The sequence below is a fragment of the Quercus robur genome, chromosome 9, assembly GCF_932294415.1.
Source record: "Quercus robur chromosome 9, dhQueRobu3.1, whole genome shotgun sequence".
Lineage (NCBI taxonomy): Eukaryota > Viridiplantae > Streptophyta > Magnoliopsida > Fagales > Fagaceae > Quercus > Quercus robur.
Window position 1 is genome coordinate 5,773,014 of NC_065542.1, and position 24,883 is coordinate 5,797,896.

Below are 24,883 nucleotides of genomic sequence, written 5' to 3' on the forward strand. Positions count from 1 at the left end.
TCATTAATATGTTTTCAGTGATATTGGATTATTAATGTTATGTAGAAATTATTTCATTGAATTAGTTCTCTACTTCTCAATTGAGATTTAATAGATTTTGAGGCTACTTTACAACAAAACTTAAAACACCCAATATCTAAATTTTTTAGGGGTGGGGGTGTATTGGGCGGTTCAATCATATTTGCTTAATTGTCTTTCTTCTTTGTAGGTATGAGTCAGAATTTATCCAAGATATTGTGGAATTCATATCACATAAATTGAGATATCCATTACTAAGAGATATCAAAGGATTAGTTGGAATAGATTCCCAAGTGGAGGACTTGATGTCGCTTTTAGCTATAGGATCAAATGATGTTCGCATTATCGGGATTTGGGGAATGGGTGGAATCGGTAAGACAACTTTGGCTAGAGTTGTTTATGAGATGATTTTTAGTGAATTTGAAGGTGATTGTTTTATCGCTAATGTTAGGAGTAAATCTGAAAAATATGGGTTACTTCCATTACAACAAAAACTTATTAGTGATATTTTGATGGAGAAAAGTGTGGATATTTATATTAGGGATGATTATGATGGAGTTCGTATTATCAAGAATAGCTTATCTCATAAAAAGATTCTTCTTGTTCTTGATGATGTAAATCACTACAGTCAACTAGAAAAGTTAGCTGGGGAGTCTAATTGGTTTGGTCCAGGTAGTAGAGTTATCATAACAACAAGAGAAGGGCGTTTGTTGAAAATGCATAATGTATGTGGAATATATGAGCCTCAAGGACTAAATGATATTGAGGCTCTTCGTCTTTTTAGTTTGAAAGCCTTCAAAATAGATAACCCCCCTGAAGATTATCTAAAATTGTCCACATATTTTGTAAATTATGCTAAAGGCCTACCTTTAGCTATTGATGTTTTGGGTTCATTTTTGCATGGTAGGAGTAAGGAGGAATGGGAAAGTGCATCATATAAGCTCAAGGAATATCCTGAAAAAGAAATTAATGAAACACTTGAAATAAGTTTTAATGGACTTAAGGATATAGAAAAGGAAATATTTCTACATATCGCATGTTTCTTCAATATGAAGGACAAAGATTATATAGTAGAAATACTAGATTGTCTTGGCCTTTACCCTGCATTTGGATTGGATGTTCTCATTGAAAAGTCTCTCTTAAAAGATTATGAAAATAAATATTGGATGCATGACTTACTACAAATAATGGGACAAGACATAGTTCGTCGAGATTATCCTCAAGAACCTGAAAAGTGGAGCAAATTGTGGCTGCATAAGGACATTCACAATGTGTTGATGAAAAATACGGTAAGATACGTTTAGAGAATATACCTTATGATGTTATTCAAAGAAGTTGAAATTTGAACAACTCTAAGTAAGCATATATCTTGCAACTAACTCATTCCTTTTTCTTATTGTTAGGAAATGGAAGCAATTGAAGGACTTGTCCTTGAATGTGGCGAACTAAATAAATTAGAAATGGCACATTGGAATCTTGAAGCCTTTCCAAAGATGCCTAACCTTAAATTGCTTATAATTCATGATGTTCAACTTCTGCATGGCCCCAAACATCTTTCTAATAAATTAAGAATTCTTGATTGGAGTATGTATCCTTCAAAGTCTTTGCCATCGAATTTTCAACCATATGAGCTTGTTGAACTTCAATTGTTGCATAGTAAAATTGAACAGCTTTGGAAAGGGACAAAGGTAAGTTTGTTATTTAAGTACTTTGATACAACTTTGTTTTTAATTTTCAATTAATTGAAAGGATTATTAAAGCTAACTCTTCTACTATATATTTTGGCTTTGAACAGTATTTGGACAAGTTAAAGTTCATCAAATTGAGCAATTCCTTAAACCTCATTGCAACCCCTGACTTCACCGGAGTTCCCAATCTTGAGAAATTGGTTTTCAATGGTTGTATAAATTTACTTGAGGTACACCCATCTATAATGGTTCTTAAAAGACTTATTCTTCTTGATCTAGAAAACTGCAAAAGCCTTAGAAGTCTTCCAAGCAAGTTTGAAATGGAGTCTCTTGAAATTCTCATTCTTTCTGGCTGTTCAAAAATCAAGAGAATTCCAGAATTTATGGGAAGTATGAAACGCTTATCAAAACTTCACTTAAATGGCATTGCTATTACAGAACTTCCCTCTTCAATTGAACATTTGACTAATCTTGAAGAACTATCTTTTCGAGGATGTAAAGGGCCACCATCTAAACTATGGAATAAGCTTTTTCCCTTTAATTTAATGCAAAGAAGAAGCCAAAATCCGGTGAGCTTGTTATTGCCTTCCCTACTGGGTATGTGTTCTTTAAAGAGATTGGACCTAAGTGACTGTAGTCTCCAAACAATTCCTAATGATTTTGGAAACTTATCCTCTATAGCTATCTTAAATCTAAGTGAAAATCACTTTAGTTGCCTTCCTGAAAGTATCAAGCAACTATCTAAATTGTCGGCAATTTATTTACGCAATTGCACAAGACTTTGTTCATTGCCACAATTGCCATCAACAACTTTTTGGGTTGTAGCAGATGGTTGTACCTCATTGGAAACATTTCCAAATGGATTAAAACCACACCATACACATCGTACACATCTTTTCTTCTTGAATTGCTTCAAATTGGTTGGTCGGAGTGACATGTTCATTAACGTGCTGAGAATGCTATTAACAGTTCATCAGGTCTCTCTCTCTCTCTCTCTCTCTCTCTCTCTCTCTCTCTCTCTCTCTCTCTCTCTCTCTCTCTCTCTCTCTCTCTCTCTCTCTCTCTCTCTGTGTATATATATATGTGTGTGTGTTAATTCTAAACATCTTGGTTTTTATGTTTCAGGAAATTTGCAAGCAATCTATAATATTATATCCCTTTGGTTCCTTTAATATTGTGATTCCTGGAAGTGAAATTCCGAAATGGTTTAGTCATCAAAGTGTGGGAAATAGAGTTAATGAACAAGTTACTCATCCCAACAAAAATGTGAATATACAAGTGCCTTCGCGTTCGAGTAATATGTGGATTGGAATCGCTGTGTGTGCTGTTTTGTCATGCCCCAATTTTTATCTTTCTGATATTTTGAGATGTTGCATTCTAATCAATAACCATAAAGGTTCAAACTTTTCTGTAGGCATTAACCCTAGATTGGTTAAGATTAAATCACATCACCTTTGGTTGTCCTATATACCCTCTCAAATGTTTATTGAGAAAGTGAGAGCAATATTGAGTCAAATTGATGAGAATGGAATCATACAGATAGAGGTTAGATTTCAATGGGATTCCAACTACTTCCTGGAGGTTAATAAATGCGGGTTTCGTATGGTATATGAACAAGACATTGAAGATATAAGAGAAATGATATCAGCTCAATCCAGCAACAGCACCTGCATCACTCCTTATGAGGGTTTGGATATTCACCATGATTTTCACAATTCAACAGAAGGTATCAAAATGAAGCGAAGCCGTGATGAATATGAAGGGGCTGGAGCTAGTGGAGAAGGTAGATCTAACAATGTCCCACACTCAAAGAGGATTGAAAGATAGAGAATGTATGGGCTCATGCTAACTCGATTGTGATGATCCTAATGAAGGTGGCTTGGGACTGGTAAGTCATCATTACATAGACTCTGTAGCATCCTATTGGGCATATATACCTTTTTTTTTTTTTTTTTTTTCTTTAATGTTTTATGGAATTTTTTAAGCTTAGAAATTACGTTAAGTATATGTTACACAGACTCTTTAGATTCCTATTGGGCCAGTGATAACCTTGTTTTTTTCTTTTTTGAGAGAAAGTAGGCCATGATACAAAGGAATCTACGGAGTCAAAATGTCATTGCAATTACTAGTTTCTTAAACCTGTGAGTGTCAGAAGCTTACTATGCCATTTTCATTTTACCATCTTGTACAAATTTTTCCTTAAAATTTAGTTAAATATATATATATATATATTTTTATAATCAGGTACAAGTTGCTCGTGAAGATATTTGACTAGAAATTATTTTTACTGAATTTTGGCTTATTCACTTGAGTTTCTCTGTTGAGTTCACTTATATATGCATACATACATATATATATATGCTCAACTTGGGTGTGAATCAATTTGGAAAAAGACCTATTTTCTTCTGCTATTGGTTTTGCTCTGAAATTTGTTGGGTTTCTTCTACTTTTAGTTTATTTGGGCTTTTCTCCATGATTTTTCATCTTCTTATCCCTTCTTGTTTTGTTGGATTTCAATTATTGTTATTTTTTATTTTCTAATTGCTTAAGTACTTGGCTTAATTTGGGTTAGTTTTGGATCTTGGACTAATGGGGTTAGATAATTACAAAGACATTGGCTGTATTGCTTTAAAAAATAAAAAATAAAATAAATAAAATAAAAAAAGCCCTGATTTTAACTTTGTTGGTGCTGCTATTTGAATCCATACGAGTAACTGCACTGCAGCATTTTATGTCTATTTACAATAAGAAATCATTAAACCGATAAATACATAAATAAATAAATTAGAAGCTCTATTCAACTTTGATGGCATGCTAGAGGCTTTCACATTATTTGTTTTGTTTGTTAAAGTAGGTTCTAAGTGCCACGAAATCTGATGCAATTAGATGGTAGTTGCAGCTTTTAGTGGACAGCTTTTTTTTTTTTTTTTTTTTTTTTTTTTTTTTTTTCCACTGGAGGCACTTTCTTTGTCATACGTCCCCAGATTGCTTGTTTAACATCCAAAGTAATCTTAGTTTGGTTAAGATTGAAAGTGAATATAGGCTAATTTGGATTACTGAGAGAACAATAAATTATTCTTGTGCAGGTGCATGGAACTATATAAGGAAGAAATGCCCAAAGGTTAAATGGTGATTATCATCATCTGGTTTCCCAAAGTAATTCCAAAACATGTGTTTATAGGCTGGGAAAGACTAACGGTTCTCAACAGAATGTCCACAAAAGATTGAATGTGTAGTGATATGCTAATCTTGATACTCAGTGTGTTGTTTGTAAAAGAAGAGTTAAAAGTATGGACCACCTATTTTGTGATTGTTCTTTCTCGATGAGGATATCGTGAACCATAATGAGATTATGCTCTAGGATGAGAAATCCATTGTGTCTATACTGGCATTGTGGTCTACAGTGTATCATACTTGGCTTAAGAGGAATGCCAATATTCATCAAGGAAGACTACTTTTTGAAGAGGCTATGGTCAAAATGATTGGGTGGGAAGTGCAGAAAAGAGTTGAATATGGCAGTTACTGCAATCCTGTAAATGGTCCTCGTCTCTGTAAACTAACAATGTTGGAGTTTTTACTTTGTAATGTTTTATCATTGTTAGAGATTTTACTTTGTAATGTTTTATCATTGTTAGAGATTTTACTTTGTAATGTTTTATCATTGTTAGAGATTTTACTTTGTAATGTTTATGGTGTAGGCTGTTTCTGTATTGTTGTATTCTTTAGTGGTGTTTTGGACTAATTGTACGTCTGTTTCTGTTGAAATGAATTGCTCATTCATCCCAAAAAAAAGAAAGCATTCTTTTTCAAATTAGGAAGGCTGAGTTTATTCACAAATTGTTTGATTAACTTATACTTTTCTTATATAGTAAACACAACAACCAAATATTTTTAGTCCTCTAGAAATCTATGCTAATAATTATTGACTAAGTTATGGTTGAAATCAAATTATTTGAATTAATTAGATAAAATGATATTCATTAATGAACTCATAAAAATTAGATTTATATTAAACTTTTCTAATAAAAAATTCTATATAATTATTACAATTAAAATGGACTATTTATAATAACAAATTTATACAATCCAATTTGAATACATTATTATAAGCTCATTTTAAACAAACAAACAAACAAACAAAATAAATAAATTATGGATCAAGTTTGAACTATTCATAAACTGTTGAGTTCATTTACCTTTGGGGTCTTCAGATTTTCGAATTTAGCTAGGTTAAACTATTTCTGTTTACATTATCTTCCTTCAAGTTTTGGGCTTCCATAATTGGTGCAAAGTTAGGAACGAGCCTAGTAACATTGTTGGAAAGTGCTAGTAAGAGTCTAGTTGATGGGCATTAGCATATCTTTTAGACCTGTCGTTTTCCCTATATTTCTTCTAAGGAAAAGCTTAGGAAGGCAATTAATGCTGCTAAAAATTTAGTGAATGGACTATTGGGGGGGCTGTTTTCTTGCATGGGACTGAAATCTGAATGTGCTTGCGCAAAATAAAATAAGAGAGAGAGACCATAAAAAAAACCACTCATGAGTGTTTGTTTGCTTTGCGGGTCCACATTTTGGACGTCTGTGTTTCAAGCTTTTTTTCTTTTTTCTTTTTTTAACCAGCGTCTATTGCACTGTTCATGGGACATGAACAGTGCAAATAGGCATGTGAACAATAATTTTAAAAGTGAACAGTAACCGAAAAATGATTTTTTATTGTTTTCAGCAAAATAAGTAGTATCCAAACGCATACTCAATTTATTTATTTTATGCACAACTTTTTAATCATTGTTTTTAAAAATAAAATCATACAACTGCTTAAATTAGCAGTAGGAACCAAATTGCGGATCCCACCTTCAGTCCGCGCGAGAATATGAGGGTAGGATGAGTATACATATATATGTATTGAAAAGAGGGTATAATATTTTTAGTTGTGATGAGTATGGTATAATATTTTATTATTTTGTTTTATTTTAATTTAATTTATGATAGAAGTATAGAACAACTCTTTAATATAGATTCGTTTTATACTAAATTCTAAAGAAATTGTGGATTATAGTTAACTCAACTGGTAAAGTCTCTGATGGTTGAATAAGATATTTGAGGTTCAATTCCGGTCTATATCATACACCGATTGGTGTTTTGGTCTGATAATAAAAAGTTATTATTAGGAATGGACACTAAAAGTTGAAATTCTCTTTTTTTTTTTAAAAAAGTCTATAGATACTTTATACTTTAAAAAAGCAAGGGCTAAGTAGTGAGTTTAGTTAAGTTTTTGAAACTATGCTTTTAGAAAAAGTAGTGGTTTCAAAAAATGTGGTATAAAACTCGACTTTTTAAAAAAGTATAATGTTTTGTAAAAATTGCTAAAAAGTACTTTTTGAAAAAATTGAGTGTTTAATTAGCACTTATAAAAGTAGCAATTTAAATTGTAAAATATAAAAAATGAAACAATGTAAATATAAGGGAGTTTATTCAGGGCCGGCTCAACAGTAGATGCAAGAGATGCAACCGCTTAAGGCCCCCAAATAAAAGAAGGCCCCACTTGTAAAAAAAAAAAATTATATATAATATATTTATTTATATATTTTAGTTAAAAAATTTTTAAGTATTTTTATTGGTCAATAAAATGCATTAAAAAGACCACATTATATCCTAAAATGCAAAATATTAAAAAGAAAAAAAAAGTCAAAATTCAACTAACACAATTAAATTTTAGGAGACAAATGTATTAATCCATTCTTGAAATATGTTAAAATTAAAATTAATAGCAGACAAATTCATTAATAATATAACGTGTTTTAAAATATGCTAAAATAGAGATTATAAATATCAAAAACAAAACAAAAACCTCTCATCTCTCTATCTTTCTGCCTGTCCATCTATATTCTTACGGCCTTACCTTTCTTTTCTTCATCTTCATCTTTATTTTTGATCTTTTTCCATCAACTCAGTCAGCCCCTCTAGCTTAAAATTTTTCTTTGTTGATCCCAGCATACCAGCCTACCAGTACTAGCCGACAGTCACAGAAGGTATTTCTCTCATTCTCTGCTTCAGTTCTTTCTTCCCCTCTTTCTCTTTGTCTTGCCGAAAATAAAGACCCAAGAGTCTTCTATTTCTTTAACTTATATTATATATATATTTAGTTTATTTCACACTTTCATCGCAACTGTCACTGAACAACTGTTTGATGTTGATGGGATGGGACACGTTTTTGTTCTGCCCATCTGTGGACCTTTTTTTGCTTTAAAACTTAGCCATAGAAATTGAAGAAAAGGCTGGTCCGGTTGGATCACAGCATGGTTCTCACCCCTTTTTTTTATATAGTGGTACTGTAGTCAGTGGTTTGTCACATCATGTGACAGACCACTGACCACACTTTTTTTGTTTTTTTGTTTGTTGTTCTTTGTTAAAGACCACAGAGACCACTATTATTTACTTATTTGGTCCGACGGTTTCTAACCCTTTTTTTTTGTTTTTGTTTTTTTTTTTTTAAAAATCTGACACTTTATTTATTATTATAAATAATTATGTCAATTAATAATTTGATGTATATCATATTAACTCATTTATATTATAGTAACACTAATTTATTAAACTATATATTAAATTAATTTTTACTTGTGCAGGTTTAAATTTTCAAATTGTCACAGCTTCAGAAAAATTACAATAATCAGGTTCTATTGTTCTATACATTAAATTTTATTTTTAGTTAAATTATCATTTTAATTTTATTAATATTTAATTATAAAAAGACCCCATTTAAATTTTTCGCCTAAGGCCCCAAAACTTGTTGAGCCGGCCCTGAGTTTATTTCATACTTTTTTTTTAATACAAGATAGAATTTCTACTCTAACCTACTCTAAGTATATATGTGTATGAAACTCTCTCCTAGAGACTTGAACCTCGACACTCGCCCCCTACACCCCACACCAAGGGTGCGCGGTGGTTATTTCATACTTAGTATCAACTTCTTAATAATAATAGTAATAATAATAATAATAATGATAATAATTACTTCATGCTAATAATAAATGATTCTCTTAATAAAATAAATTTTTTTTAAAAGTATTTGGTTTTAACATTTTTCATTTTAAGAAGTGTTACATTCATAATATTTTCGTAATATTTTCACAAAAAATCTTATATTGTAAGTTGTTATTAGTTTTAACTTCTTAATAATAATAATAATAATAATAGTAATAATAATAATAATGATAATAGTTACTTCATGCTAATAATAAAATGATTCTCTTAATAAAATATTTTTTTTTTAAATATTTGGTTTTAGCATTTTTCTTTTTAACATGTATTATATCCATAATATTTTCGTAATATTTTTACGACAAATCCTATATTGTAAATTATTATTGATTTTAATTTTAACTTATTGGTTAAATTGTTTTTTTTATCTATTGCAAAAATATTATAAAATAATTTGTATTACTGTTTCTTATATTTTCTGCTACTTTACCCAAACCCGAAGTTTTTTCTTTTTTTTTTTTCTCGTCCACTCGTTCACTTCTTTCTTGCTCATCATCTTTTAATGTTTTTGTCCTTTTCTTTGACTTTCCTAAGCACATTTCATTTCATCCAAATTTTACACTGACACTTTTTAGTAAAGTGAGTTACTTTAGTAAGAAAAAAAAAAGAAATTCTTGGCTGGACCATATATAAACGGAAGACTCTCTCTCTCTATACGCACAAAACATTGCAGATTCCTTTGAAACCGGCAATCTCACGATAGGAGCTTCACAGACAATACTGCAATTCTCCATAATCTGTAAGTTTTCACTTCTTACATGCATCTTTCTCTTCTTTTTTTATTTCCTCTCTCATTTTAGTTTCACTCTTATCTTTCTAAATCGTTTCCTTTTAATCCTTTTTTTTTTAGCCTTTTCGAAATCAATGATTTTAATTATTGACTAATTAAATTATAGTTGAAATAAAATTATTTGGTTTACCAAAAAAAATTAAATTATTTGAGTTAATTAGATATATAGAATAATCTTCATTAAGAAACTCATAAAATTATATTTATTTATATTAACCTTTTATAATTAAAAAATTAATTCTATATAATTATTATAATTAAAATGGACTAAAAATGTTATACACACACTTACTTAAATTAAGTTTCATACTTGTGAGTTTGTTCGTGGATACATAATTGTGAACTCATTTGTTAAATAAACAAACATAATTAAACAAAAATATTTCTGAGTTAAGTTTGAACCAGTTATAAACTGTTGGGGGCTTGTTTTGTTGTATGAGACTGAATGTGCCCACGAATTAAGAGAGAGAGTAGATATTAATTAGTTGGATTCACTAATTGCCAATGGATTCTGCGTATATTGATTAGCTCGGAGACATGGAACATGTACTGCGGCGGGGTTAAGATACTTGGTCATTGGTGTACCATGTATGCTATATATGATTGATTTCTCATGTGGGTCAGGGTTCAATTCAGGCTTGAATATATTAAAAAACCGGCCTAAGGATGCATGCCTAGCTTAGTCTGTTAGCTTTAATTACTCCATTCTTAAGGCCTTTGTTCATGATGAAGCATCAGAATTTGAGTTTAGTGCAGCCCCTGAATCTTGATACATAGATTTTGTAGCTTCCATTTTTTTTTTCTTAATTATATTTTTTAGGCTTCAGAAAGATGAAAACAAAACAAAACAAACAATCTAAGACAGGTCTTCCAATACGATTTGAGAAAACTTCACAAAAAATACCCTTAAAGAAGACAAGTAGACAACCACCAAAGACATGCTTAATTTTGATTTCGAACAAAAAAGAAATTAGATTGGCTTTCATGCATTCTTGAATGAAATCTATAATTTATAGCCTCTAATTGTTTTTGATTATACTTCTTTATTACTTATAAAAAAAAAATAGCCTCTAATTGAATGAAATCTTGACGAGTATCTATAATTCTATATTGTGATTCAAGGTTTACTTGTAAGCTTAGATTGGCTTTCATGGATTCAAATAGCCAATCTTTCTCTTCTTCTAGCCACAAGTGGAAATACGATGTCTTCCTAAGTTTTAAAGGTGAGGATACTTGCAAGAATTTTACAGACAATCTATACACTACCTTGAAACAGAAGGGAGTCAACACGTTCAGGGATGATAAAAATATCGAGAGAGGAGAACCTAATTCACATGAGCTTTTAAAAGCAATAGAAGAATCATTGTTTGCTATTGTCATTCTCTCCCAAAACTATGTATCCTCAACGTGGTGTTTGGATGAACTTGTGAATATCATGGAATGCAAAAAAAAGATGGGGCAAATAGTCTGGCCCATATTTTATGATGTGGATCCATTTGAGGTGCGAAAACAGACGGGAACATATGCACAAGCATTTGACGAACTTGAAAAACATTTCAAAGATGATATAGATAAAGTTCACACATGGAGAGCTACTTTGACAGAAGTGGCCAATCTCTTTGGATTTCATTTACAAGATAGGTAAGTTGTGCTAATGTCATTATTTCTATTTATATATTTTATTAAATAATTGTCTTCATTGACATGCGAGATTTATTATTTATCTAGTTGTTAGGATGTCATTCTAAGGGGAAAATGCCCAAACTGCCCCTGAACTTTGAATTATTGGCCAAGACACCCTCTGAACTTTTTTATTGGCCAATACTCCCTAAACTATACACACTTGCCAAACCAATACTTCAGTTAATTTCACGTTAAAACACTAACGGAATAAGAGCATGTGAGAATCATGTGACCTTTAAAAACTAATTAAATCACTATTTACAAGATTGAAAGAACAGAGAGGAGAGACTGACAGGCAGAGAAGAGAGAGAGAGGCGGTAGCACCATCAGAGTTGATATCTTGTGAGAATATTCCCTTACTGTCACGCACTTCATTTTCTTCAGCCAGAAGGTTCAAATCTAGATACCTAGTTGATGTTTTGTGAACCCGTTTGGCCATTTCTGAGATTTGAGTCTGCCCCAGAGAGTCAATACCACTGACAAGCTTCCTTTTATTAAAAAAGATTGGGTTATAGATGTCTTTTCTCATTGTATCCGATACATTCGTGCTCTGTCTTTTGGTGTTGTCTCCAAAGGCTTGTGAAATTCTACTTTGCATTGGCCACCATTTTACTGGTAAAATTCTTTCCGCAGAGTATTTTGAGGGTTCCCTTCTGACAGTGTGAAGATAGTTTCCCCTTGAGAATGTTGAAGTTGTCACGAATATCGTGTTATTGATGTTGATTTCTCTTCCAAGTGAGTCTGAATGTTTACCGGTCCGAATAGCCTGAGAAAAACTATTTTGAACCAGTACATCAGCTTTATCTACATTTTCAAGGAAGGCAATGGATAACAGGACAAGGTTTTCTTGGTTAACTCCTCAGCAAGACAATCAACAAGAGTTTTCCCCCTGAACTTTATATCATAATCATTCATTTCTTGCCGACCAATGATTGTGTTTGAATTAATCTTCCCATCTTGGGAACTCAGATCCATAAAAATAAAATGTTCCTGGCTTCCATGTAATTTTTGAGCAAGGGCAAGAGCTATTTTCTTCTTACCAAGCCTATCAGGTCCAACAAAATTAAACCATATATATGCTCTCAAACTTGCTCCATGGCATTTTTTACTTCTTGCTTGGTAGCAGGCTATTGTTTGGCTAATAACACAAGTTGCTTCGTCTTGCCAACCAACCCTCTCAGTTAGTGCTCTAAATAGTGTCTTCAAGTATGAGTTGTCCGATCTTTGTTGGAACTAAGTTCCAAGCTTTTCCTCTAGTGCTTCTACTGCCTCTCTCTCTCTCTCTCTTGCTCTTATCTCACCCTGTCAATCTCTCCTCTCTCTTCTTTGTGTGTAAATAGTGATTTTGTTAGATTTTAAAGGTCATGTGCTCTTATTTTGTTAGTGTTTTATCATGAAACTAACTGGAGTATTGATTTGGCTGGTGTTTATAGTTTAGGAAATAAATTAGCCAATAAGAAAGTTAAGGAGGTGTCTTGGCCACTATTTCAAAGTTCAAGGGGTGTCTGGACATTTTTCCCTCACTCTAATGCTTTTGACATGACAATAATAATCTCTATTTTTGGTTGGGTACTAGTCCCTTTGAAATGTATAATTACTTGGTACAAATTATAAATTATTGCAAATTTACAATATAACACTATAAGGGTAGTTCTTTTAGACGTAAGATTATCTTCATATGTATAACCTAAATTTTTAGTTGTAGCTTGACATTGTCTTCTTTTAGATGAGGGATTATTTTTTTTACATGGGAAATTGTATCTCCTTACTTTTCTACTTTTCAATGCAGAATCCACTTGAATTTAAAATGATTTACAGCAAATTTTCACTTTTGACTCAAAAAATAAATAAATAAATTTTTATTCTTTACTACAATAAGAAATGATATATTCACAATATTTTTATAACACTTTCACTACAAATCCTAAGTGATAAGTTGTTATTAGTTGTTATAGGTGGGCAAAAAAGTAATTTAAGTTGTGAGATTCAAATTAAAACCAATAACAATTTACCACCTATGATTTGTTGTGAAAATGTTATGGACCTGACACTTCTCTACTTTGATAGCTTCACCTTAATGAAGCTTAATATGAGTAAGATAAATAACTTTATACAGCTGAGGCCAATCTTGTAGAGGCTTGTCTCGACCAATTTGATACTATTTTGTTGTCATTCGAGAATAGCAAATGTGCAATATTCATAGAAACAATACATAAGAATATTTGCACATGACAAACAATATATATGTGTGATTATTTCACCGAGAAAAATCTTTCCTCCGCCTTATTATTCCCCAAATGGGACTCCAAAAAAATGTTTTACCCTTTATATCAGTCAAGTTTCTGCTCCCCTGTCCCAGCCAAAAAAAAAGTTCTAAAAAGAAGAGAATCCTCTTCCAACAATTTGTAGTGGATTTAAAAATTACTCCTTCATATTAGCCAACCCCAACAAATTGTTATAAAATTTTTATTTTAGGATTCAAATAACATTTGAAAAAAAAAATTTGCACTTGTATTTCTCTTTCATAATATTTTAAAGGTTACACTTCTATAATCATAATGGGACATCCATTTCATTAATTAAAAAAAAAAAAAAAAACTGATGTGGTACGTGATGTGGATGAACTATCAATTACAAAAATAAAAATAAAAGTTATCCTATTTTTTTGTTCCTTTAAAAAAAATTGTAATACTGTAGAACCTTGTTTAGGAGTTCATGCACATAATTTCAATAATTGAAAATGAAAGTTAGGGACTTAAACTAGAGAAAATAAAGATGAATTATTTTACACATTCTTAAAATAAGCAAAAGCACATATAGAATTTCTTGATAATTAATAGGTACTCTTACACGGTTAAATTATTTGTCTAGATTTCTCTTTATAAGTTATTATGTCGATAAATATATATTGATTTTTGATATTATATTTAATTAATACTATGCTTTAATAGAAATTACAATGTATGATTAAATTATGTTTTATGTGAAAAATAATTTTTTTAAGTTTTTATTTATTTATTTATGACAATTAAGATATTAAGAATTTAATTTATTTTAATATTTATATTAATTAAAAAATTTTGAATCAATATTGTGTCAAACTATGTCTTATTCTTACCCCGAAACTAAAATCCTAACTTCAACTATACTTAATAGAATTGTTTATATGTGACTCCAACAGTAACTCATTTCTTTATTCTCAGTTATTTGAATTTTGTAATTAATGTTCTTGTGTTTGAGTTATTGAATGTACTTAGTTTTCTTCTTCTCAATGTGAGATTTGCTAGAATTTGAGGGTAATTTACATTGAAACTTAACACTAAATATATGCTTTCTTTTGGGAGGTGTAGGGTAATATGGGTGATCAATTGCATTTCTTGATTGCCTCTCTTCTTTGTAGGCATGAGTCAAAATTTATCCAAGATATTGTGGTAGAGATATTGCACAAATTAAGTTTAACACTAAATATATGCTTTCTTTTCGGATGTGAAGGGTAATATGGTTGATTCAATTGCATTGCTTGATTGTCTTCATTGCAGGAATGAGACAGAATTTATCCAAGATATTGTGGAAGAGATATTTATCAAATTAAGTTACAAATTCCCAAGATCAGATACTAGTGATTTAGTAGGAATAGATTCTCGAGTAAAGGAATTGATGTCACTTTTGGCTATACAATTAAACGATGTTCGCATCATAGGGGTTTGGGGGATGGGAGGAATTGGTAAGACAACTCTTGCTAGATTTGTCTATCATAAGATTTTTAATTATTTTGACGGTGGTAGTTTTATCACTAATATTAGAGAAGAATCTGAAAAACATGGTTTACTTTCATTACAACAAAAACTTATTTGTGAAATTTTGATGGAGAGAAGTATGAATATTCAAGATGTTGATAAAGGAGTTCTTTTGATCAAGCGTATCATGTGCAATAAAAGGATTCTTCTTGTTCTTGATGATGTAAATCAATTGAACCAATTACAAAAATTAGCTGGGAAGCTTAATTGGTTTGGTCCAGGTAGTAGAGTTATTATCACAACTAGAGATGAGTCTTTGTTGAGAAGACATAACATATTTAGAATATATGAGGTTAAAGTATTGAATAATGATGATGCTTTTCATCTTTTTAGGTTGAAAGCTTTTATGAGCGATTGTCCTACCAATGGTTATCTAAAGTTGTCTAAACAGTTTGTAAATTATGCTAACGGCCTTCCATTAGCTATTGAGGTTTTGGGTTCTTTTTTGTTCAATAGAAGTAAGAAAGAATGGGAAAGTGCATTAAATAGGCTCAACGAATTTCCTGATAAAGATGTTATGAAAATACTTCAAATAAGTTTTGATGGACTTAATGAAACGGAAAAGGAAATCTTTCTACATATTGCATGTTTCTTTAATATGAAGGAAAACTATTATGTGGAAAAAATACTAGATAATCTTGGCTTTGACCCTAGATTTGGTTTAAGGGTCCTCATTGAAAGGTCACTTTTAAAAGAATTTCAAACTAAATACAAGATGCATGAACTATTACAAACAATGGGTCAAAGCATAGTTCGTAAAGAGCATCCTCAAGAACCGGGGAGGTGGAGCAGATTATGGATATACAATGACATTCACAATGTATTGGTGAAAAATTCGGTAAGTGATCATTTGTAGAACTTAAGCATGTGCCTTATAATGTTATTCAACACAATTACAATTTGAATAACTCTAGTATCGTGCAATTCACCTATCCCTTTTTCTTGATTATCAGGGAACAAGAGAAAATCAAGGCCTAGTCTTAGAGCGTTCAAAAGTTGAAAAACTACGTGAATATGAAAGAAGATATTGGAACCTAGAAGCCTTTTCAAAGATGCCTAACCTTAAATTGCTTATAATTCATGGTGTTCAACTTTTGCATGGCCCCAAGCATCTTCCTAATAAATTAAGACTTCTTGATTGGAGTAAGTATCCTTCAAAGTCTTTGCCATCAGATTTTCAACCAGTTGAGCTTGTTGAACTTCACTTGTTGCATAGCAAAATTGAACGGCTTTGGAAAGGGGCAAAGGTAAGATTGTTATTTAAGTACTACTGATACAATTTTGTTTTTAATTTTCAATTAATTATAAGGTTTGTTAAATCTAACTCTTCTACTATATATTTTGTACTTGAACAGTACTTGAACAAGTTAAAGTTCATCAACTTGAAAGGTTCTTTAAATCTCGTTGCAACCCCTGACTTCACTGGAGTTCCCAATCTTGAGAAATTGGTTTTTAAAGGTTGTATAAATTTATGTGAGGTTCACCCATCTATTATGGTTCTTAAATGGCTTACTCTTCTTGATCTAGAAAACTGCAAAAGCCTTAGAAGTCTTCCAAGCAAGTTTGAAATGGTGTCTCTTGAGACTCTTATTCTTTCTGGCTGTTCAAAAATCGAGAGAATTCCAGAATTTATGGGAAATATGGAATGCTTATCAAAACTTCACTTAGATGGCACTGCTATTACTAAACTTCCCTCTTCAATTGAACGTATGACTAATCTTCAAGAACTATCATTTCGTGGATGTAAAGGTCCACCATCTAAACTATGGAATAAGCTTTTTCCCTTAAATTTATTGCCAAGAAGAAGCCAAAATCCTGTGAGCTTGTTATTGCCTCGCCTTTTAGTTTTGGGTATGTGTCCTTTAACGACATTGGACTTGAGGGACTGTAATCTTCAATCAATCCCTAATGATATTGGAAACTTATCTTTAATAAGGTACTTGAATCTAAACGAAAATCACTTTAGTTGCCTTCCTGAAAGTATTGTGCAACTATCTGATTTGTCGGAAATTCATTTACGCAATTGCACAAGACTTCGTTCATTGCCACAATTGCCATCAACGACTGATTGGATTGAAGCAGATGGTTGTACCTCATTGGAAACATTTCCAAATGGAATTGAACCACAGGATTTCGCCCAAACACATCTTTTGTTCTTCGATTGCTTCAAATTGGCTAATAACATGTTATTTAATGTTTTGAGAATGCTACTAGCATTTCATCAGGTCTCTCTCTCTCTCTTTCTCTGTGTGTATATATATATATATATATGTCAATTCTAAACATCATGGTTTGTATGTTTCAGGAAATCTGCAAGCAATCTGCAATATTGGGTAGCTGTGCTGCCTTTAATGTTGTTTTTCCAGGAAGTGAAATTCCGAAATGGTTTAAACATCAGAGTGCGGGGAATGTAGTTAATGCACAAGTTACTCATCCGAACAAAAATGTGAATATACAAGTGCCTTCTCGTTCAAGTAATAAGTGGATTGGAATAGCTCTTTGTGTTGTTTTTTCATGCCCCTATTCTTATGCTTCTGAACTTCCGGATTTTTTGAGATGTCACATTCTAATCAATAAACATGAAGGTTCATACTTTAATTTAGGCATTTGCGCTAGACTGGATGGGAGTAAATCACTTCACCTTTGGATGTCCTATATACCCTCTCAAATGTTTAATGAGAATGAGAGAGTAGTATTGAGCCAAAGTGATGAGAATGGATTCATACAGATGGAGGTTAAATTTCAATGGGATTTCAACCCAGGTATTAAGTTTAAGAAATGTGGGTTTCGTCTACTATATGAACAAGACATCGAAGATATCAAAGAAATGATATCGGCTCATGATTGTCATGATTTTGACAACTCAACTGAAGGAATCAAAATTAAGCGAAGCCGTGATGAATATGAAGGGGCTGGAGCTAGTGGAGAAGGCAGCTCTAACAATGTCCCACACTCAAAGAGGATTGAAAGATAGAGAATGGATGGGCTCATGCTAACTCTGATTGCAACAATTCTAATGAAGTTGGCCTAGTACCAGTAAGTCATCGTTATATAAACTCCGTAACTTCCTATATACCTTTTTTTTTTTTTTTTTTGGTAACTCTGATTGAAAGGAATTACGTTAAGTTAATGTTGCATAGACTATGTAGCTTCCTTTTTAGTCTCAATTCTAAAACTTCTATTTTACATATTCTAACAATATATGTAAGTGAGATTTGGAATTGATAGGCTTAACTCAAGAAATTGTATTCTTGACAGATTACCTACAAGGTGGTTCTGAAGATATTTTGGCTTACTCACTTGAGCTTCTCTGTTGAGTTCTCTGTGTTTTTTTTTTTTTTTTTTTTTTTTTTTTTTTTTTTTTAAATACTCAGCTTGGGTGTGAATCAATTTGGAAAAGGACCCATTTTCTTCCACTTTTGGTTTTGCTTTGAAATTTGTTGGGTTTCTTCTACTTTTATTTTATTTGGACTTTTCTCCTTGATTTTTCATCTTTTTATCCCTTCTTGTTTTGTTGGATTTCAATTATTGTTATTTTTTATTTTGTAATTGCTTAAATGCTTGGCTTAATTTGGGTTAGTTTTGAATCTTGGACTAATGGGGTTAAATAATTGCAAAGACATGGGCTGTTTTACTTTTTTTATTTATTTAAAAAGTCCTGATTTTATCTTTGGTGCTGCTGCAATTTGAATTAGAACGAGTAACTGCCTTGCTGCAGTTTATTACTATATAAAATCATTAAACCGATCAACACATAAAAAATGAGAATCTATATTTCAGTTATGGCTGACATGCTGGAGGCTTTTACATTATTTGTTTTTTGTATGTTATAGTGGCTACTAATTGCCAAAAAATCTGATGCAATTAGAAGGTACCTGAAGTTTTTACTGGACAGCTCTTTGTATCACTGGGGGCACTTGTTTTTGTTATATGTCCCCAGATTGCTTGTTTAACATCCAAAGTAAGCTTAGTCTGGTTGAGATTGAAAGTGAATATAGGCTAATTTGAATTATTGAGAGAACATCAAAATATTCTTGTGCAGGTGCATGGAACTGTATAAGAAATGGTGAAGATCATCATCTGGTTTCCCAAAGTAATTCCAAATCATGTGTTTATTGGTTGGCTAAGGGTTCGCAACAGATTGTCTACAAAAGATTGAATGTTTTAGTGATATACTAATCTTGATGCTCAGTGTGTTGTTTGTAAACGAAGAATTAAAAGTACGGTTCGCTTATTTTGTGATTGTTTCTTGATGGTTTAACCATTAGATCGCAGGGACTACAGTGAATACACGTCACTCATTCTTGTAATAAGTGGATTGGAATGGTTGTGTGTGCTTTTTTTTCACTCCATTATCTCAAGAAGATATAATGAAGGGTTGTTATATCTCTGTCAATAACCCTAGAAATTCCAGATGTTTCGGATTCTTAAATCATAAATTTGTTCAGACTGAATCAGATCACCTTTAGCTGCTTTATATTCACCCTGAATGTGTTTCTGAGAATGAGATAGCAGACTTTAGTCAACTGGATGAGAATGGAATCATTCATACGGAGGTTGAATTTGATTGTAAGCCCACACTGAGTGTAAGAAATGTGGGTTTCGTATGGTATACAAGCGAGACATTGAAGAGATCAGAGAAATGATGGCTCAATCCAGCAACAGTAGCTGCATCCTTTTGAGGTATTGAGATCTCATGCAATAGCTACACCTTGTAATCATCAAGAGGGTGTAGATGTTGATGCTCGACATGATTTTGACAATTCAACAGAAAGTAGCAAAATGAGAAAAACCGTGATGAATACAATAGGGCTGGACCTAGTGGTGAATGCAGCTCTAATGATGTACCACACTCAAGGAGGATTCAAATATATACAAAGAATGTATGGCTCAAGGTAGCTCTGACTTTGGTAACTCTGATTGCAGGGATTCTAATTAAGGTGGTTCAGGACTAGTAAGTCACTATGTTTCTTTCTATTACAAGTATTTTATACTCGTATTTTATATTTTTTTAATTTTAAATTCAGAAACTGTTTTTATTGCAGCCCTGATTTAGTCTCTGTAGTCCTCTTTCTTTGACTTTCTCCACCAACGGTAACAAAGCATACCCCTCTCTCTCTCTCTCTCTCTCTCTCTATATCTTTCTCTCTCCCTTTCTGTTCTTCTCTGATGTCAGAATTTTTGAGCTAATCTTTTCTTTGTTGAGTATGTCAGCCTCAGTCACTCAACATCTGCACTCACCTGTGGTTTCTCACTCTTCACTCTCTCACCCACAGTCAGCGACTCCTAAAGCAGTTGCATTCAGTATTGTCTCTGAAAGGTACATAAATGTTTTTCTTTTATTAGTCTCATACCAGAATGCACCATTGTTGTCCCTTTTTTTATTAGAATGATATTTCTGTGTAACTGTGTTTGATGTAATGCGATCAAGACATATATGTGAAAATATAATACACTATATCATCAATAGATTTTACCATGGTCCATGGTTTTCTAGCTACCATGATTTTATGTTTTCCATAATGAACATAATGTATTCCTATTTATGCCATTCATTGGATTCATTGTAGCATACAATTTTACATAATAAGGACGTAGCAAGTAAAACAACTTCTGTTTTAACATATTCTAACAATATATGTAAGTTTTGGTTTGAATTGATTGGCTTAAATCATGCAATTCTGTTCTTGACAGATTGCCTACAAGGTGCTCATGAATGAGCTCCATTGCAATTTTTTAAAATGAAATTTGGCTTATTTATTTAAGTGTTCTCAGTTGGGTTTAGTTTCTTCTTTTTATGAAATGGTTTTTTCTTGGTTGAAATTGTATCTTTTTTTCTGCTTAGCTTGTGTGCAAATTGATTTGTAATTTGTAAACAGGCCCATTTTTTTCAGTTTTTGGTTTTTCTGTGAATATTGGTTGGATTTCTTCCACGTATTTTATTTGGACTTTTCTCCATAATTTTTTATCTTTATATTCCTTCACGTTTTTCTGTATTTCATTTAATTTTTCTAATTGTTTAAGCATTCGGATTAATTTAGGTTAGTTTGGAATCTTTGAAAAATGCAAAGACAAATGCTATATTGCCTAAAAAAATTGGTCCTGCTACATTTTTAATCCAAATGTATAACTGCCCCACTGCATTTTATATCTACTAGCCACGAACCCGCACATTGCGCGTGATAATTGTTTTTATGGTAGTTTTATTAAAAAAAAAATTACAATTTAAACTAATCTAATAATGAGTAATGTATTTCGTAATTATATTTTTGTTTATTATAGGAACAATCATAAATGTAATATAGGAACAATCCAAAACACCAAAAAAATGTAAACTAAAAAAAATTTAATAAAACTTAACAATGATTAATTGAACCGATATTAGGATAAAATTTTGTTTTTGATAATCTATTAAGGTTATTTTCTTCGTAAAAATTATAATTTTGGCCGCCCAAAATATATTATCAAATAAACAGTTATTAGCAAAATGTAATAATTAAATTTCTATACATGCGTTGTTATAAAATAATAATAATAAAAATAAAATTGCAAAAGTTAAAATTTGTCACCTATCTGATTATTTTTGTTTGGCTAAACTTTGCTTTTCTTTAAATAAATGGCATTATAGAGTACTTCTAATACAACTATTAAGAGTACTTTGTCCACCACAAAGGATTAGAAAATAAACAAAAATTAGTAAAGTCTCATAGTTTAATATCTAAATTAAGCACTATAAAAAATTATGCTATTTAATAGAATAAATACCGAATTATCCAAATCATGCTATGTAATAGAATAATATTATATTTTTATATGCTATATTTAATTCTTTAGAACGCAATAGGATAACATTTAACCAAAAAAAAAAAAAACAACAACAATAATTTAAAAAACAAAACTAAATCGCATTAACCCAAAATAGAGTTTTAAAGAATATAAAAAAATTATCAATCTAAAGTAAAGATGCAAGAAAAATAAAAAAAAATCCACCAAAAAAGTTAGAGAGAGAGAGAGAGAGAGAGAGAGAGAGAGAGAGAGAGGGGGGGAACCTTTTTTTTTTTTTTTTTTGTGAGGGAAAACTATGCATAAAATAGAAAAGATAGTGACAAATTTATAGTAAGAGGGTGCGAATAAGAAGAGACAAAAATAAAGGAAGATGAAGGGAAAGAGGAAGAATGATATTAATGTAGAGGGTAGTGGGGAGATGAAAAGGTAAAAGAGGGAGAAAGATTGAAGAAGTAGTAGGGAGATGAAATGGTAAGGGAGAGAGAAAGGTTGGAGAAGTGTAAATATTAAAAAAAATAAATGTTAAGAACAATTATAAGAAAATTGAAAAAATAAAAAATAAAAAAATAAAAAAAACTAAAGCTTGAAAGGCTTCAACATTTTTTTTTTTTCCTTTAAGCTGAAAAGGCTCACAGAAAACCCTAAAACTGAACTAAAAAGGCTTTGGGTTGAACTTGATAGTGAAACTAAATAAATAAGAGGTGGACTGGATTAATTATACAGATTTATTATAGGGTGATAGTGGAAGTAAATAAATAAGTAGTGGGCTGCATTTATAGGGCTGAAAATTGTAAAAACCATTTTAAAATTGTAGGACAAAATATATTTTTTTTAAAAAGAATGACATGACAGCTGATGTGGCACAACGTGAAAACAGCAACATTAAACACTACGTTTTAGCTTTTAGTAGATTTGCTATAACAAATCATTAAACAAATAAATACAAAAATAAATAAATTAGAAACTCTCATTCAGATGATGGCAGGTTCATCCATTTTGAAGGATTCTTGAGGCTTTCACAATGACTTTGTACGTTATAGTAGCTTCTAATTGCCACAAAATCTGGTGCATTTAGATGGTACTTGCAGCTTTTACTAGACAGCTTTGGCATTGCTGGAAGCACTTTCTTTGTTATATGTCCCAAGATTGCTTGTTTAACGTACAGAGTAAGCTTAGTCTGGTTGAGATTGGAAGAGAAGATTTGCTAATTTGGATTACTGAGAAAACAGTGAAATATTATTTTGCAGGTGCATGAAACTGTACAAGGAAGAAATGGCCCAAAGTTAAATGGTTAAGATCATCTGGTTTCCCAAAGTAATTCCAAAGCATGTGTTTATAGGCCGGCTAACGGTTCACAACAGATTGTTAACAAAAGATTGAATATTGTAGTGCTGTGCTAATCTTGATGCTCAGTGTGTTCTTTGTAAAAAGAGAATTCAAAGTAGGATCACTTAATTTGTGATTGTTCTTTCTCGATGAGGATATGGTGAACCATAATGAGCTGGTGCATAATAAAAAATCCAAAGTTCAGTTGGCTTGAGATTATGCTCTATGATGAGTAATCCATTTGTGTCTGGACTGGCATTTTGGTCTGCTGTGTATCATATTTGGTTTCAGAGGAATGCTAGTATTCATTAAGGAAGACTACCTCATGAAGAGGCATGGTCAAAATGATCATGTGGGAAGTGAAGAACAGAGTTGAATGTAACAGTTACTGCAATTCTGTTCTAAACAGGAGAATAGTAGTAGTTAATGGTCCTTGTTTCTGTTATCTAACAGATAAGGAAATTTCATTTTGTAATGTTTATGGTGTAGGCTGTTTCTATATTGATGTTGGATTGTTTGGTAGTGTTTTGGACTGATTGTACATCTGTTTCTATTGAAATGAATTGCTCACTCTGTTTCTATTGATTACCTTGGAGACGTGGAACATGTACTGCAGTGTTTACATGCTTGTTAGATATTGAACATGCTTGGTCATTAATGTACCATGTATGCTATAAATGATTAATTTGTCATGTGGGTCAAGGCTCAAGCCAGGCTTGAATATAATAAAAACAGTACTGCCTAGGCATGCATGCCTGTTCGGCTGATGATGAGTATTCAATACTCAAGAATGTAACGTCGTTGTCAGCTTTGTTTACTCCATTCTTAAGGCCTCTGTTGTTGTTGATGAATTAGCACCAGCATTTGCATTTAGTGCAGCCCCTTGAATTTGATACATAGATTTCAATGATGTACCACACTCAATGAGGATTGAAAGATATATAATGGACGTTACTCTAATTATATTAACTCTGATTATGGTATTTCTGTTTGAAAGGATTGTAATGAAGGTGGCCTGGGACTGGTAAGTCATCGTTACATTGACTCTGTAGCTTCCTATTGGGCATATATATACTTCTTCGTTTTTTTTTTTTTTTTTTTTTTTTTTTCGAATTTAGCTGTTAGAATTTATGTTAAGTGCAGCCCTTTTTCCATAGACTCTGTAGCTTCCTCTTCGGCCTGTGGTAACCTTGATTTTTTTTTTCCCTAGAGAAAGTAATCCATGATACAAATGAATCTTCCTTGTCCACAAGATTGTTTACAAGACATTCATTATACGTGAGGTTTTGGTCAAAAAGTCATTGCCATTACAAATTTTAGTTAAGAAGTTTTGATAAACTTATATTGGGAACAAGGTACAAGGAAATTTGATGCCATATATACATCGATTTTTGCAACCCAGGCTTTGATGCTTAGAAATTTGGGTTTCATTTATTATATGAGCAAGACATGAAAGATATCAGAGAAATGTTGGCTCAACACAGCAATAGCACTTGCATCACTCCTTATGAGGGTTTGGATGCTCAATATGATTTTGACAATTCAACATTAGCAACAGAAGGTAGCAACAAAATTAAGTGAAATCGTGATGATTGCAGTGGGGCTGAACCTAGAGGTGAAGGCAGCTCTTAAGATGTGCCACACTCAAAGAGGATTGAAAGATAAAAGAATTTGTGGCCCAAGGTAATTGAGAATGCAAGGATACTAATGAATGTGTCTGTTACTGGTAGTAACAATCATTTTGCTTTTAGATAC

The 24,883-nt window shown here is 31.8% G+C and overlaps 1 protein-coding gene across 6 annotated transcripts in view; it reads left to right on the plus strand.

The window, feature by feature from the left end:
* LOC126700258 (disease resistance protein Roq1-like) overlaps positions 1-23,716 on the plus strand; it is a 36,057-nt gene extending 12,341 nt beyond the window's left edge. For 2 of the 6 annotated variants that reach the window (XM_050398319.1, XM_050398318.1), the window contains 8 exons: positions 209-1,307; positions 1,422-1,706; positions 1,814-2,683; positions 2,832-3,489; positions 17,947-18,052; positions 19,059-19,970; positions 20,062-20,336; positions 23,050-23,716. In XM_050398319.1, coding sequence (XP_050254276.1) covers positions 209-1,307; positions 1,422-1,706; positions 1,814-2,683; positions 2,832-3,489; positions 17,947-17,990 — 2,956 coding nt within the window. In that variant the 3' untranslated portion in view covers positions 17,991-18,052; positions 19,059-19,970; positions 20,062-20,336; positions 23,050-23,716. Of the gene's footprint in view, positions 1-208; positions 1,308-1,421; positions 1,707-1,813; positions 2,684-2,831; positions 3,490-4,792; positions 5,325-9,324; positions 9,486-10,658; positions 11,178-14,758; positions 15,855-15,969; positions 16,264-16,371; positions 17,242-17,321; positions 18,053-19,058; positions 19,971-20,061; positions 20,337-23,049 lie in introns of those variants that run through there. The other 4 variants (XM_050398320.1, XM_050398321.1, XM_050398322.1 and 1 more) reach the window with 4 other exon arrangements.
* Positions 23,717-24,883: the final 1,167 nt, after the last annotated feature.